Source organism: Grammomys surdaster, unplaced genomic scaffold, assembly GCF_004785775.1.
Source record: "Grammomys surdaster isolate TR1022 unplaced genomic scaffold, NIH_TR_1.0 199, whole genome shotgun sequence".
Classification (NCBI taxonomy): domain Eukaryota; kingdom Metazoa; phylum Chordata; class Mammalia; order Rodentia; family Muridae; genus Grammomys; species Grammomys surdaster.
The window spans coordinates 4,301,267-4,313,766 of record NW_021604644.1 but is presented as its reverse complement, the minus strand read 5'-3'; the positions used below and the strand labels follow the sequence as shown (position 1 = coordinate 4,313,766).

The following is a 12,500-nucleotide window of genomic DNA, read 5'->3' as shown; positions in this document are numbered from 1 at the left end:
ATATTTTTCTTTCAGTTAGTGTTACTAATTCAGAAATCACTGACATAAGTAGTGGGTTTTTCAGACACTATATATTTTATGACTGCCATGAGAACTGGGAAGGGGACCACTGGACATTTTAATTTACATGCTTTTCTATAGAAAATTGCACGGGCTAGTTAAGCTTAGTGCGTAATATGTAGTTTTTCACCTGAGTTATATCTTTTGTCTAATCACTTATGTGGTATTTTCAGTAGAGATTTTGCTGTTCATAGTTACTGTCATCAACGTTCTTTTTCTGCAAAGATGGTCAACTGATGAGCGAGACAGTGCTGTTAGAGCGTTTCCTCTCAAAGAGATCAGTGTGTGACTCAGGCACAGGATCTCTTGCTGGTCTTTGTTGCTGTTGCTGAGTATTTTGTTATCTATTCTGAGTTCAGTAAATTCATCTTGGACAGATTTTTTGAGCTTTCGTTGTTTTGTTTTTAGATTACTTCTGATAAATATGAACATGTAAAATTTTGATGTGTAAGAAGAAAAAGGCTATGGACTTTAGGGGTTTTGCTTTGTTTTTCTTTTTTTATTCTCTTTTCATTAAGTTTTAAGTTAGCACCAACAGACATTATAGATAAGTACACAGGATGGTTAAGGCTTCTTAAAAGTGGTGCTCTTTTAAAAGACACTCCAGGTTAGTCTTAGAGATCTATACCACTGCTCTTGATTTACCAGTTTTACCCTGCATCACACCATAGTCCCCAAACTTCTAACCTGTGAAGAAAGAGAGGAAAACTTTGTAACTGGCTTCCTGACAATGGCGGGGAGTGTGTTAAAGCAGTGTAAAATTCAATTAAACCGTCTAGCCAGGTTTTTGAAGCTGAAATGCAGACCCTTTCTGTTAAGCTTCTTATTTTCCTGTGACCGACACCAGTGGATGCTGGGTTATGCCAAAACCAACAGGCTGTAAAGTACCTTGTTTCATGCTCCCAGCTGATCAATATTTTTATTTTCCAGGCTTGCCCAGAAATCTGGAGGCAGTATCACCTAACGGTGAGTAAAAACACCTTTTTATTCTCCCCAAGACCCAGCCTATTTACCCTTCTCTGAACTGCTGACCATAAAATATAGACAAGCATCTTTTGCAGCAGGATAATAAACATCTGGAGAGTTTGTACTGAGAAAGCAATAATACACCTATCCCTCTCTCCTGCTCACTGCCTGTTCTTTATTTTCCTATTTTTAAAAGATTTCAGCTGACTTTTATTACTCATGTCATTAAATGATTATATCATGATACCCTCAGGCTTAGACTGTATTCATTAAAGGAGAAAAGTATTCTAGAATCTATAAAGCAGTGAGATAATCCTATGTCTTTAGAATATTGTGTTACCACAGTCCATAAGCATACAGCCCACAATATCATCCATTGTCATTTTTCTGCTTTTACTGAAATATTATACATTTTTAAATGAAGCTAGAAAAAGCCTAGTGTACCTTTCATATAGGGCAATTCAACTCTGCTATCCTTAAAACTCTCTTCACTTGTTTGAATTTTGTACGTATATATATTTAATAGTCAATTTCTGATTTATTTTTATTTTAGTCTTAGTGAAAGCAGAAAATAACTATTGCTATATAATCCATTTGATTAATTCTCAATATTATGAAGTCAGCTAGTCTTACTAGTCATTTTCAATGTATTAAACAGTACTGAGAGACCATTTCTTTTAATTACAGTTATATAGCATAATATAATTAATAGTTGTTGAAGTTTAATATATAAAAGATTTTGTATAATACAGTTCAGAAAAGAGAAAAGACAGTTTTTAAAAACATATCTTCATACTGCTTTCCTCTTACAGAAATATAATGTGAGCCAACAGGTAGACTTATCTCCCATTGTCTGTCTAGGCCACAGTGCCAGGGATAGTATAGCTGCAGGTTTATTTAAAGCTTTAGTGTTATATTAAATAAGAGTCATATACATGACTATATATTCTATACAAACCTGTGACAAATGCAGTCAATGGATTATATTTTGGCATTGTAGCAACTCTTTGGTAACATAATAATGGTAAAGCCCCTATAGCCTAAACCTGGTAAGAACAGAATCATTCTCGTATCTCTCAAGGTCACAGAGTCTCTGTATAATGGTGTGGTGGTATTTATTATTTTTATTAAGTATTATCATTGTAGATTTGACTTTGTATTTCTTTTAGCTTTTCCACTAATTTAAAGAATTTTATGTGACTATTATTGAATGATAAAAATTAGCTTTAAATGTAACAGAAGTACTTAAAGGTGTGTTGAGCATTTTTTTTTTAGCTTTTCAGAAACAAATTATAAAAAGGATAGAGATCTTTAAAATGAAAACAATAAATTTATCTTTATTAGAATATATCATATTCTATCTATAGCAAATTCAATTTGCAAATTTCTTTATATGGAAACCTGGTTGATTTTCTTTCAGAAAATGTTGAAGTAATCATCGTAATTCACAACTACCAGGTTTTAACTAACAATGAATTACTATGCAAGAATAACTAAAACAATAGTATGCTTATAAATGTGTAAATACTTTTATCAGTCTATCTAAAATATAATCATTTTCCAATTATTTAAATTGTCTTATCAGTATATGAACTGTATATTGAATGCCTGTAATTAAGTAGTATTAAATATTGAGTGAAAGCAAATTGCATGTTGATTTTAGCCAACTTCAAACCTTTTACTAGGCGATGGACTGCCATCTATTGACTCAGAGTAGCCCTCACATGTGAATGTGGCATCAGTCACAAGCAACGGCCACAGAAGGAACTAAGTTTGAATTGCCTCTGTGTATTGGTTTCAACCAGGCTGCTTAAGGCAGTCTACAGTTCATTGTGATACATTGATTTCTCTTCTAACCAAATAGTATCTGTTTCTAACCCCAAATGAACTGTGCTTTGGGGGTTAAATTTCTTTTAGAACTCCTGTTTGGAACTGTTGACATTTGAGTGCTTTTCACTTGCTCTGCCTGATTCCCAGCTGATGAGTTCTGGAGGATCATTCCCAGAACAAGTACACTTTAAGCAGCTACAAGGTCAGGGCTGTCTAGGAAAGCCTCTCTTTTATAAATAAACATGCAAGAAAGATGAAGTTAAGTAACATAAACAGACTTAGGAAGTTTCAAATTTTCCTTAAAATATTGTGAAGTAAAAAAAGAAGTTATTATTTTCAGTAATGTCATCAAAGCTAAAATAAGGTCTCTAATATGAGTATATCTACATAGAGAGCTTTTTTAACAAACTTGACTTGAATATATTAACAAAAGGCAAATCCATCATTCCAAAAGCTACACAATGATACTGGGATTCTAAAGCACATACCCAGCACAGCATGTGGCTTTACTGCTTTTCTTTATCCATTTCAATGACTAATAAAAAAAATCATATCTTTTGATATCTTTGTTGATCTGGAGACATGTGAGAAAAAAATTTATTTAACAATTACCTAATTTCCTCCAATAGTTAATACTTTTACTTCCTAAAAAATAGTAATAAATAAGTAAAAATCAAGCCTTTTGATATCTTTGCTAATCTGGAGACAAACTTGAGGAGAAACAATTAACAATTATGTAATTTCCTCTAGTAGCTAATACTTTTACTTCCTCAAAAAAGGTTAAAGTTTTTACATGTTTTAACCATATAACCCTGTTCTTTACATTGTAACTTCTGCTTTCAGATTTTTAGTGAAGCCTTGCCTTTTTCTTCATTCACATAGTTTTTTGTAGATTATTTCCCTATGAAAAAAGAAAGTCCCTTCTCCATCACTTCATTTCTTATGTCATAGTAAAAACCCTAGACTAATATGGCACCAACAGAGTTTTAGAACCCAAAGTATTTTTATCTGATAAAAGCTATAATTTAACATGCATTAGACATTCTTAACCTGTTTACTTTAAAAGTAATTACTTAAAGTAATCTGAAAATTGTGGTTCGAAAGCTGTATATATTAAGAACCAAAAAGGTTAATGCATCTTTTATGTTTAATTTTGTGCTTGTTTTTTTTTTAAATGTACTTAAAATTCATTACAACCTTACTACTTCTTATTTTAACTAAAAATTTCAGAATACAGAGGTAGATGTAATTTTTATATGAGGGTTGAGTTTTATATGTTTAGTCATAATGTTTGGAATGCTTAGAATTTATACACTTCAAAATCGAAATTTTTATATTAACTAGGAAAGAGAAGAGAAATATATTTCCTTGTGTTCCTTTCTGATCAGAGTTTACCAGCAGTCAAGAGTATGACCCTGAACCTGCTGAATGGCAGTCTATCTTACAGACTGCAGTTAAAGTGCTCCACTTCGTTTTCCCATTCCACATTTTCCTTACCTGGAAACATCAACCTACAGGTGTATTGCTGAGTTCTCACAGAATGACTTTTACAGCAAATCAGAATTTTACTATCTATAAAATATTTATGCCACAGAATGGTGCCCTAAATATCAGCAGACTGAAGCTAACTTCAGAACTACAGGAAATAGGTGCTGAAGCTACAGCCATTCAAATATCTTTATCTTGAGATTGAGGTATAAGGCCGGGTAAATATAATTTTCTAACTGCCTAATGCTGAAATCCCATGTTTTTCTTCAAAAAAAAAAATAATAATAACTTGAGCAAAAAGTTTTTAAAAGTCAGCAACAACAGAGAAATTTTTCTATTCATGTTTTTAAAAAAGAAACTTCCTTTTAGTGTGTTAATAGTCTCAGTGGCCTCTGAGAACTTTTTAGCTACCCAAGCAGACCTGCCAACCATGAGAGGACTGTCTACATGCTGCTCAACTGAGAAATCTTAACCTTTCCTGTGTTTGTTTGCACATGTTAGTGAGGAAAACAACCCCAGGTGTGTATTTAAGAAAATAGAATTGATTGGGCATTACCATCAGAATTACCTATTCCAAAATAGAGTGAGGCCTGCCTCATTTTCACTATTAAAAAACAAACAAAAAAAATGTTGTACTATCTTTAAGGGCCTGACAGAAATTATCATACACAACATTTTTATAAATTCATTTGATAGTGTAATCTACTTTGCCAACTCCCAGAACCAAGAATACTCATAGCTCATAGGCATTGTCCTCTAATGCTGCTGGGTCAGTACTGTGATTGTTATATTGCTATTAAGACACTCGATCTGTTATATTTCAAAGATTCCATTTTATTTAAAATCCCCTTAAATCTTGAAACTGCTAAAGTCAATGTGCTTGTGATCTGGCAATTGAGAATGAAAAGATTTGTTTGGTTGGTTTTGGTACTGGGTCTAAACCCAGAGCGTTGTTTGCTAAGTATGTGCTCTGCCACTGAAATACACCCCTAGCACCAATAAGACATTTTTTTTAATAAGCGTTGATGACTTCTATAATAATAGGAAATATATTTGGATAGTAATATGACAGCATGTTTGAAGATTTTTCACATGGAAATTTTATCTAAAATAGTTTAGTATTTGTCCTGCCCTTAATGTCAAAATTATGATAGATTTTTTTTTACTTCAGTCTTATCATTTTTAAATTAACATATAAAAAGTGATTACTACATTTAAAGTGTTAAATTAACTGATTTTTTTATAGTAATTCAGGGACATATCAGAATTAATCATTGAAAGCAAAAGAAAATACACTTTCAAAGAGGGTGAAACCTGGAATTATCAATCTAAATAAATGAAATTCATTTTAAAATAAATATAATTTGCCAAATCACCAAAAAGCAGTTTGCTAAAGTGCTTTCTATAAAAGAAAGTGGAAAAGTGTAGAAGTTGTGCATTATTAATACATCTTACTTTTCCTTTCATGTTTCTTCAGGCCATGTACACATGCATATAATATAAAAATTTTCTTCTTTTGAAAGAATATGAGTTACCTATTCTTTCAGAGATGTCTCAGCATACAGGATTTTTAATATTTTAATTGAAAAGTAATTTGGCCTGGACAGGAAATCAATATGGTCATTTTTTCCATAGGCTTGTTTGCATACTATCAAGACTTCATAGCGGTGATCCTGACGTAGATACAAGCATTTGAGATGGTGAAGCAGGACGTCTGCCTCGCCTGTGCAGTTTATGGATGACTTAGGGATGCCTGTGCTTTGCCACCTTCAGAGTCTCTGAACCGGCCTCATCAGCAGCTCCCATGTTAGATAGTAATACTGCTCAATGATAAATTAGTTTAATCTGAAGAGCTACTCTAGTTGGTAACTTCTTCATTTGAGGGTTTTTTTGTTTTTTTTTTTTAAAAATGGTCTCTGCTTTTTCACCTGTCTCATAATGGCTGTAGGAAATGACCAGCATACTCAGGGTTTACATATTCACCAAATGAACTTCTAGTTTGAGTTCTGCTTCAAATTTGAAAGGAATCCTTGCAGTCATTAATTTTCTAATCTATTTTTCCTGAGAATAACAGAAGGGTAATAAATTACATTTAGACATTTTATTATCCTTTTCTCCCCCACCCATGTTGTGTTCACTTTTAGTTACAAATGAACTATAATCATTGTAGGGAAAAGTTATTAAATAATTAAATATGTAACAGTTATATTCCATTTCTATGTGTTTACATTTTAAAATATGGTAGGTACACTTAGAATTTTTTTCATTTTGTCTCCTTAGTTAAAGCATGAGTCATGTCATCCCAGAGAAAATTGTTCCTTTTTACTAGTGACTCTGTACTTTGAAAGGATGCCACTTTATAGTGAAAGTGAATATAAATAAATAAAACCCTTAAACTAAATTTTCTCAGACTTATAGTTGACCGCCATATACTATCTAATACCAGAAATTACAGTTTTCACATCTGAAATGTTCAGTCATTCTTATTTTGTAAGATTACCTACACATCAGAGCAGAGAAATAAAATGAAGTATAATTTTATCATATTTTTCATATGTTAGATAAATAGGTGGCTTATGACACTCCTTAAAGTACATTGTAAGAAACTGACTCTGTTGTATGCTTTTCTAGATATGTCAGTGCAGCAATAAATGTAAATAGGACATACAAACCCAGTGTCATTTGCACTGACTAATTACAGTTAGGGTCAGTATAGTCTTAAAGTCAGGTCAGTCATTTGAATGACTCAGGAAGGCCTCTCTGTAAGCAGTGTCTGAGCTAGAGCTGGATTTTGACATCACACATGCTTCTGCAATTAACAAGTTAAGCTGGCACTAAAATTTCAAAATATACTATCATTTAAGTGACTAGAAATCTATGAATTACTTAACAGATTGACCTGACGTTAGACTTGAAATTTGTTGTTAGTTAACTCCCTCATATATTAGAAAGTCAGAAGAATTATATGTAGACTTGTACATCTGTAAATATTTCTCCTAGCTGTTTGAGAATTGGCCCTTAATTAATATTAGTAATTTACATGAAGAAAAATTCTACAGTGTTGGAAGGCATTGAACCATTAAAAGAAAGCTTGAGTAGCTACTATGTAATCCAAATGTGCATATATGCATACAGGCATACACACATACATGTATATGAGATTAAGTTATACCTTCACCTTAGCTGGCTTACCAACATATGAATTGATTTCTTTTTCAGAGGTCAGAAATCTATATTGTTAAAAATAATTCATACATACAAACACACTCATCAATTACTGCTAAGGCCACCAGATTGTTTTGGTTTTGTTTTGAGAAAGGTAGTTCTTCATGTCCAGCTTTATTTTCATTACTTTTTTTAAAAAGTGTGTATGTGTGTGTGTGTGTGTGTGTGTGTGTATACTATGCATGTACATATGCACAAATTTAACTGAATCTACTAGATGTAAAGCCAGCTATATAATTTAGTAATGTCTGATCTTACAAATACCCACCTGAGGTTTTTGCATGTTGGTTTTCTTTTATGAGACTAGTCTGGACTGACCTTGGATTACTGGTGTCTGCTCCATCTCCAAAGAGCTAGGATTACAGGCATGAACTATCATTCCCAGCTAAATGCCTTCATAGGAATATGCAGATATTTGCAGTCAGGAGAACTAAGTTTGGGGCTGTGTTTTAATTTCATTTATAAAATATAAGTCTACAATTTTTTATGTCTTGGTTCCATAACATTTCCTTTGTTTTACAGTTATACTGCTCTTTTTTCTTTTTTTCTTTTTTTTTTTAAGAAAAACATGCTTTGAAATTTGGACAGAAGGGCAGGCTTGCCAATGAGCTAATGTTCTGTATCACAATATAAGGAGAAGAATGACAACTTAAGGTTGTGCTTTGGTCTCAAGTTTGATTCCTTTGTGTAGTGTGTACACAGAGATTGTGGTTAAAATGTTTAACTCAGAAAAGCCTCAGTTCTGTATCTGAAAATGGGTGCTAGTGCCCACAGGACTTGTGAGTGTGCAGCGAGGTGGTAACTGTGCAGTGCCTCACAGCTCCTCATAGAACAGGTTTAAACCAGGTAAGCACTGCCAGAGCAAGCCCGTGGGCACCTGCATGAGAGGAGGGCTGGGTTTCTAGCCCAGACTCAGAATGTTGCAATGTCTCTGCTCAAGATGAGGGGTTTGGAATGGCCTCTTTTAGCCTCCTAACAATGTTTCCTCCTTACAGTTACTGAAGTTAAATACTTATAAGCCGTTCGTTCTTCTTTTCTTATTATTTATACTTGTCTTACTTGTTTCAAAAAAATGTAGGTGAGTAACTTCTTTTTTTTTCTTTTTTCCCAAGACAGGGTCTTGCTATGTAGCCCAGGCTGGCCTGGAATCGCTATATAGCCCAAGCTGGCCTGGAACTCGAGATCCTCCTGCCTCAGCCTCATGAGTGCTGAGATTACAGGCGTGCGCCACCACGCCCGGTTTAGGTGAGTAACTCTTAATTAAATACTGCAACAAATTATTTTCTTAATTTGATTTACCTTAACATCAGCATAAACATTTAAGATTATATCACAAAAGACTTTAGTTACTTCTTTTCCTATAAAAATGACAAGGTAAAGTACATTTCATATATAAAAATGCAGTGTATGTTTAGCACTGGGTTTATCTCCACCATTAAAGGAAGCAGAGAAGCAAGAAAGGGTGGGGGAGGATAAGTAATGACGTCACTCTAAGATACCTAAATTAAGCTATTATACGCATAATTTTAGCACATAATTTCAATGTGCTATTACTAGTTACTGTAAGCAAATTACATAAATCTTTATAATGAGAATAATATGAAATCAAACAGCTCACAGCAATTATAGTGCCTTATACAAGGGAAGAGAGGGATCATTTTAATAAGACAGGAAAGGAAACCAAATAATATACCAGGGATTTGCACCTCAGATAAGACTAGTTGTACCTGCAGATGACTGATACCAGAAATGAGTCAGAGAGTCACAAAATAGAATAGTGTGAGGTCTGGCTGAGCTTTGCAGTCCTTCTGCTGTGTACAGTTCCCCCCCCCCCCAAAAAAAGGGGGCAGCATCAAATTAGGCACTTCCTTGATATGTGCAGTACGCGCCCTCGGAAGAGCATTCCTAGTCCTTGTTCCTTATTTTAAGACAAGCAAGGGCTAAGACAGAATGTATTATAAAATCAAAGACCTGAGCTGGGGAGCACTGGCTGGTCCTCGGTTTGATTCCCAGCGCTCACATGGCTCCTCAGAGCTATCTGTAACTCCAGTTCCAAAGGATCCAGCCTCTTCTGGCTTCCATGAGCATCAGGAATACGTTATCCAGACATAAGTGCAGGTAAACACCCACACACATAAATTTTAAAATTTAAAAGACTATTACTTTATTTTTTAAAAAGACCATTTATTTCACCCTAAAGGTAGGTCCTTTAAGCTGTGAACAGTATTCTCATAGAATAAGCAGGCTTGGGAGGGAAGTTATATGGAGTTATAATCAAAATTAAAAGCTTGGGGTTTATTTGGGTCCCCATGTATTAACTAATCTATACAATAGAGCTATAGTTCTGATCTGTAATTATCAGTGGAGTAAGCATTTCATATGGTTGGAAGCTATATATTTAACATGATTTCCATGCCTTACAGTCTACCCCAGTAAACCTGCAGATAAAATATCTATGAATTTACACATGTATATATTCTTTTCTGTCCCATCCCTTATATCCTGTCTCCACCCTCCTCAGCCCTCCCCTACATCAAAGCTTGTGGTCCTTTTCCATCTGTGTACTAAAAGGTTTCTTTGTAAACCAGGCCATTTGTCCGTCATTGTTTGGGGTCCAAACAGTGGTAAGATACCCTGTCACTGATCCCATGTGCTATGAATGGCAGCTCCTCTCTGGACAATTGGCGGAGGGGCTGAGAAATATTCCTGAGAGGATTATTTAACCTTTCAATTTAGAGGGCACAAAGCCTAGCTGATTAATGAACTTTCTGATGGGTACCGATAAGCGGATCTATTGCTTTATTTCCTCTAAAAGTGATTCCTTCTCCTTCCATATTACTATAATCTGAAACATAAATGTGGCAAATAGATTAAAAAACTGCACTAAAGAGTTTATCTGGCTGGCAAACTGAAGGAGCTAAATTAAAATTGGTAATGACAGCAGTGCCTCAGCCTCATATATGGTTTTAAATGCACTGTGTATTTTGAAGAGACTTATTCTCCAGCTTGCCTGGTAATGACTGCTTTTGGTGCAGTCTGGGTCTGGCTTCTGTTATCCCCACCTCATGCCCCCCCCAAAAAAAATGAGTTGTGTTATCTGGATGGCTGCAGACACATGCGCACCCCCTTTCTCACTGCATGGGCAGACAAGGTCGATAGCATTACAAGGTATTTGTGGCAGTGCTTGTTTCAGTTTTCAGAGCTGCCAGTTTCCAGGCAGATTTGAATTACAAAAGAAGAAGCTGGCATGAAAATTGAAAGGTTTTATCGGCTGGTCTGAAGCCTCATAGCACATTGCTTATTTATGCAGTCCATTTGCACCAGGAAATATAAAAAGGAAATACATTTTTAAAATAAGGCCATAAAGACCCAGATATGTTTAAGATGGCAAATAAAATATAGATACCTATAATATCTTTCCAGGAAACGATTTTCACTTAATGTTACTTCAGAAGAGCAGAGCATTTATGTTGCCGTCATAAATGTGTGCGTCTGTGTCACTATGTAGGTAGTCTCTGGGGATTAAGAAGGAAGCCCTATGCTAACTTACTTTAAAATTAAAATAGACAGAAGGATAGCTCTGCAGTTGAAGAGCTACATTGGAAATATTTAAATAGGGTGGTAAATTAAACTTAAACTAACATTTTTGCATTCCATGTAAAATTAGCCATGGCCCAGTGAATAAATGCTGCTACCTTTAGAGAAATTGGGATGCTTTTTAAGCCCGGAAGATTGGGAGCGTCTGGGAGTACAGCGCTGGGCTCCTTACTGTCTTGCATATGCCATTGTTCTCCAGTTCTGAGCTTTTCTTTTTGTTTTTGTTGCTGGGGTTTTTAGTGACAAGTATGTTGTTTACAGAAAGATTAGAAAGAGGTCGGTTTAATAGTTCCCTCTTATGAAACTTTTATTTTAGTCTTTAAATATATGTCTTTAAATACATGTCTTTTAGGTATTAGCCTATTGCTTTTTTAATGTAGTAAATGTAATTTACCATTGGAAATTTGCAACCATTCAACCTATGGGTTTGTAAAACTCAAGTACGTCCAAGAGAGAGGTAGGGAGGAAGCTAGATATACGTTGGAAATATCAAATCAATAAAACAACACTTACTCTTCTGCAATTCAAATTAACATTGTTCAAGTATCTATTTTCCAGTAATGCAAGTTACTCTCAGCTAAGCCATAAGAGGTGCAGTTTGTTTGTAAATTTCATTTTTGCCAGTGTCTGGGACCATTCTCATATTTTCCTGACCTCAACTAATTACTTCATGTAGGTTTTTTTTTAAGCAGAAAACTATCAAAAAGCATACATGCCTGCTGCATGCTAATGATGTGCCGTACATTTTTTATGAATTTTCATAAGGATTTTTCTACGTAGCATGTGTGGCTAAATGATGTAATCACCTGATAGACTGGAACATGCTCCACAACAGACGTTCCGGTCTGTTGTGTACATAATACATGTTTCAAAAATCTGCCTAATTAAGGAATTACCCAATTGGAATCGGGAGTCTGTTGGGTATATGACATAGTTTTAATACATAAGAAGTACATGTATATTATTATATATGTTACTTAGAAGAATTAATAGTAATATCCCTTACAGTGCAATAGAGTTACTTTTCTCAATATGAAAAAAATTAAAGCTTAAAGCCTTCATAAAGGAACCATTATCTTACCTTGGGGCAAAAATTTCTCCCAGTATTCCTCAAAGAAAAGTAATACTGTAAATTATGTATCAGAACATGGATCAAGAGAAGGCCTTTTCCAAAACAATAATGGACTGATACAGGCCTGGAGTTGAGGTCACAGGTGGAGGAATCACCCTCCAGAGACACCAACAGCAGAAAGCGTTAGCCTGTGCACTGCCAATACCTGGGGTCCCCAGCTGTTGTTCATCACAAATATATATGTATGTATATGTGTGCATAT

The 12,500-nt window shown here is 34.6% G+C and overlaps 1 protein-coding gene across 1 annotated transcript in view; it reads left to right on the top strand.

Moving 5' to 3' along the window:
• Zcchc7 (zinc finger CCHC-type containing 7) overlaps window positions 1-12,500 on the top strand; it is a 173,742-nt gene that overhangs the window by 149,064 nt on the left and 12,178 nt on the right. The window contains exon 6 of the mRNA XM_028770198.1: window positions 991-1,026. Coding sequence (XP_028626031.1) covers window positions 991-1,026 — 36 coding nt within the window. The remainder of the gene's footprint in view (window positions 1-990; window positions 1,027-12,500) is intronic.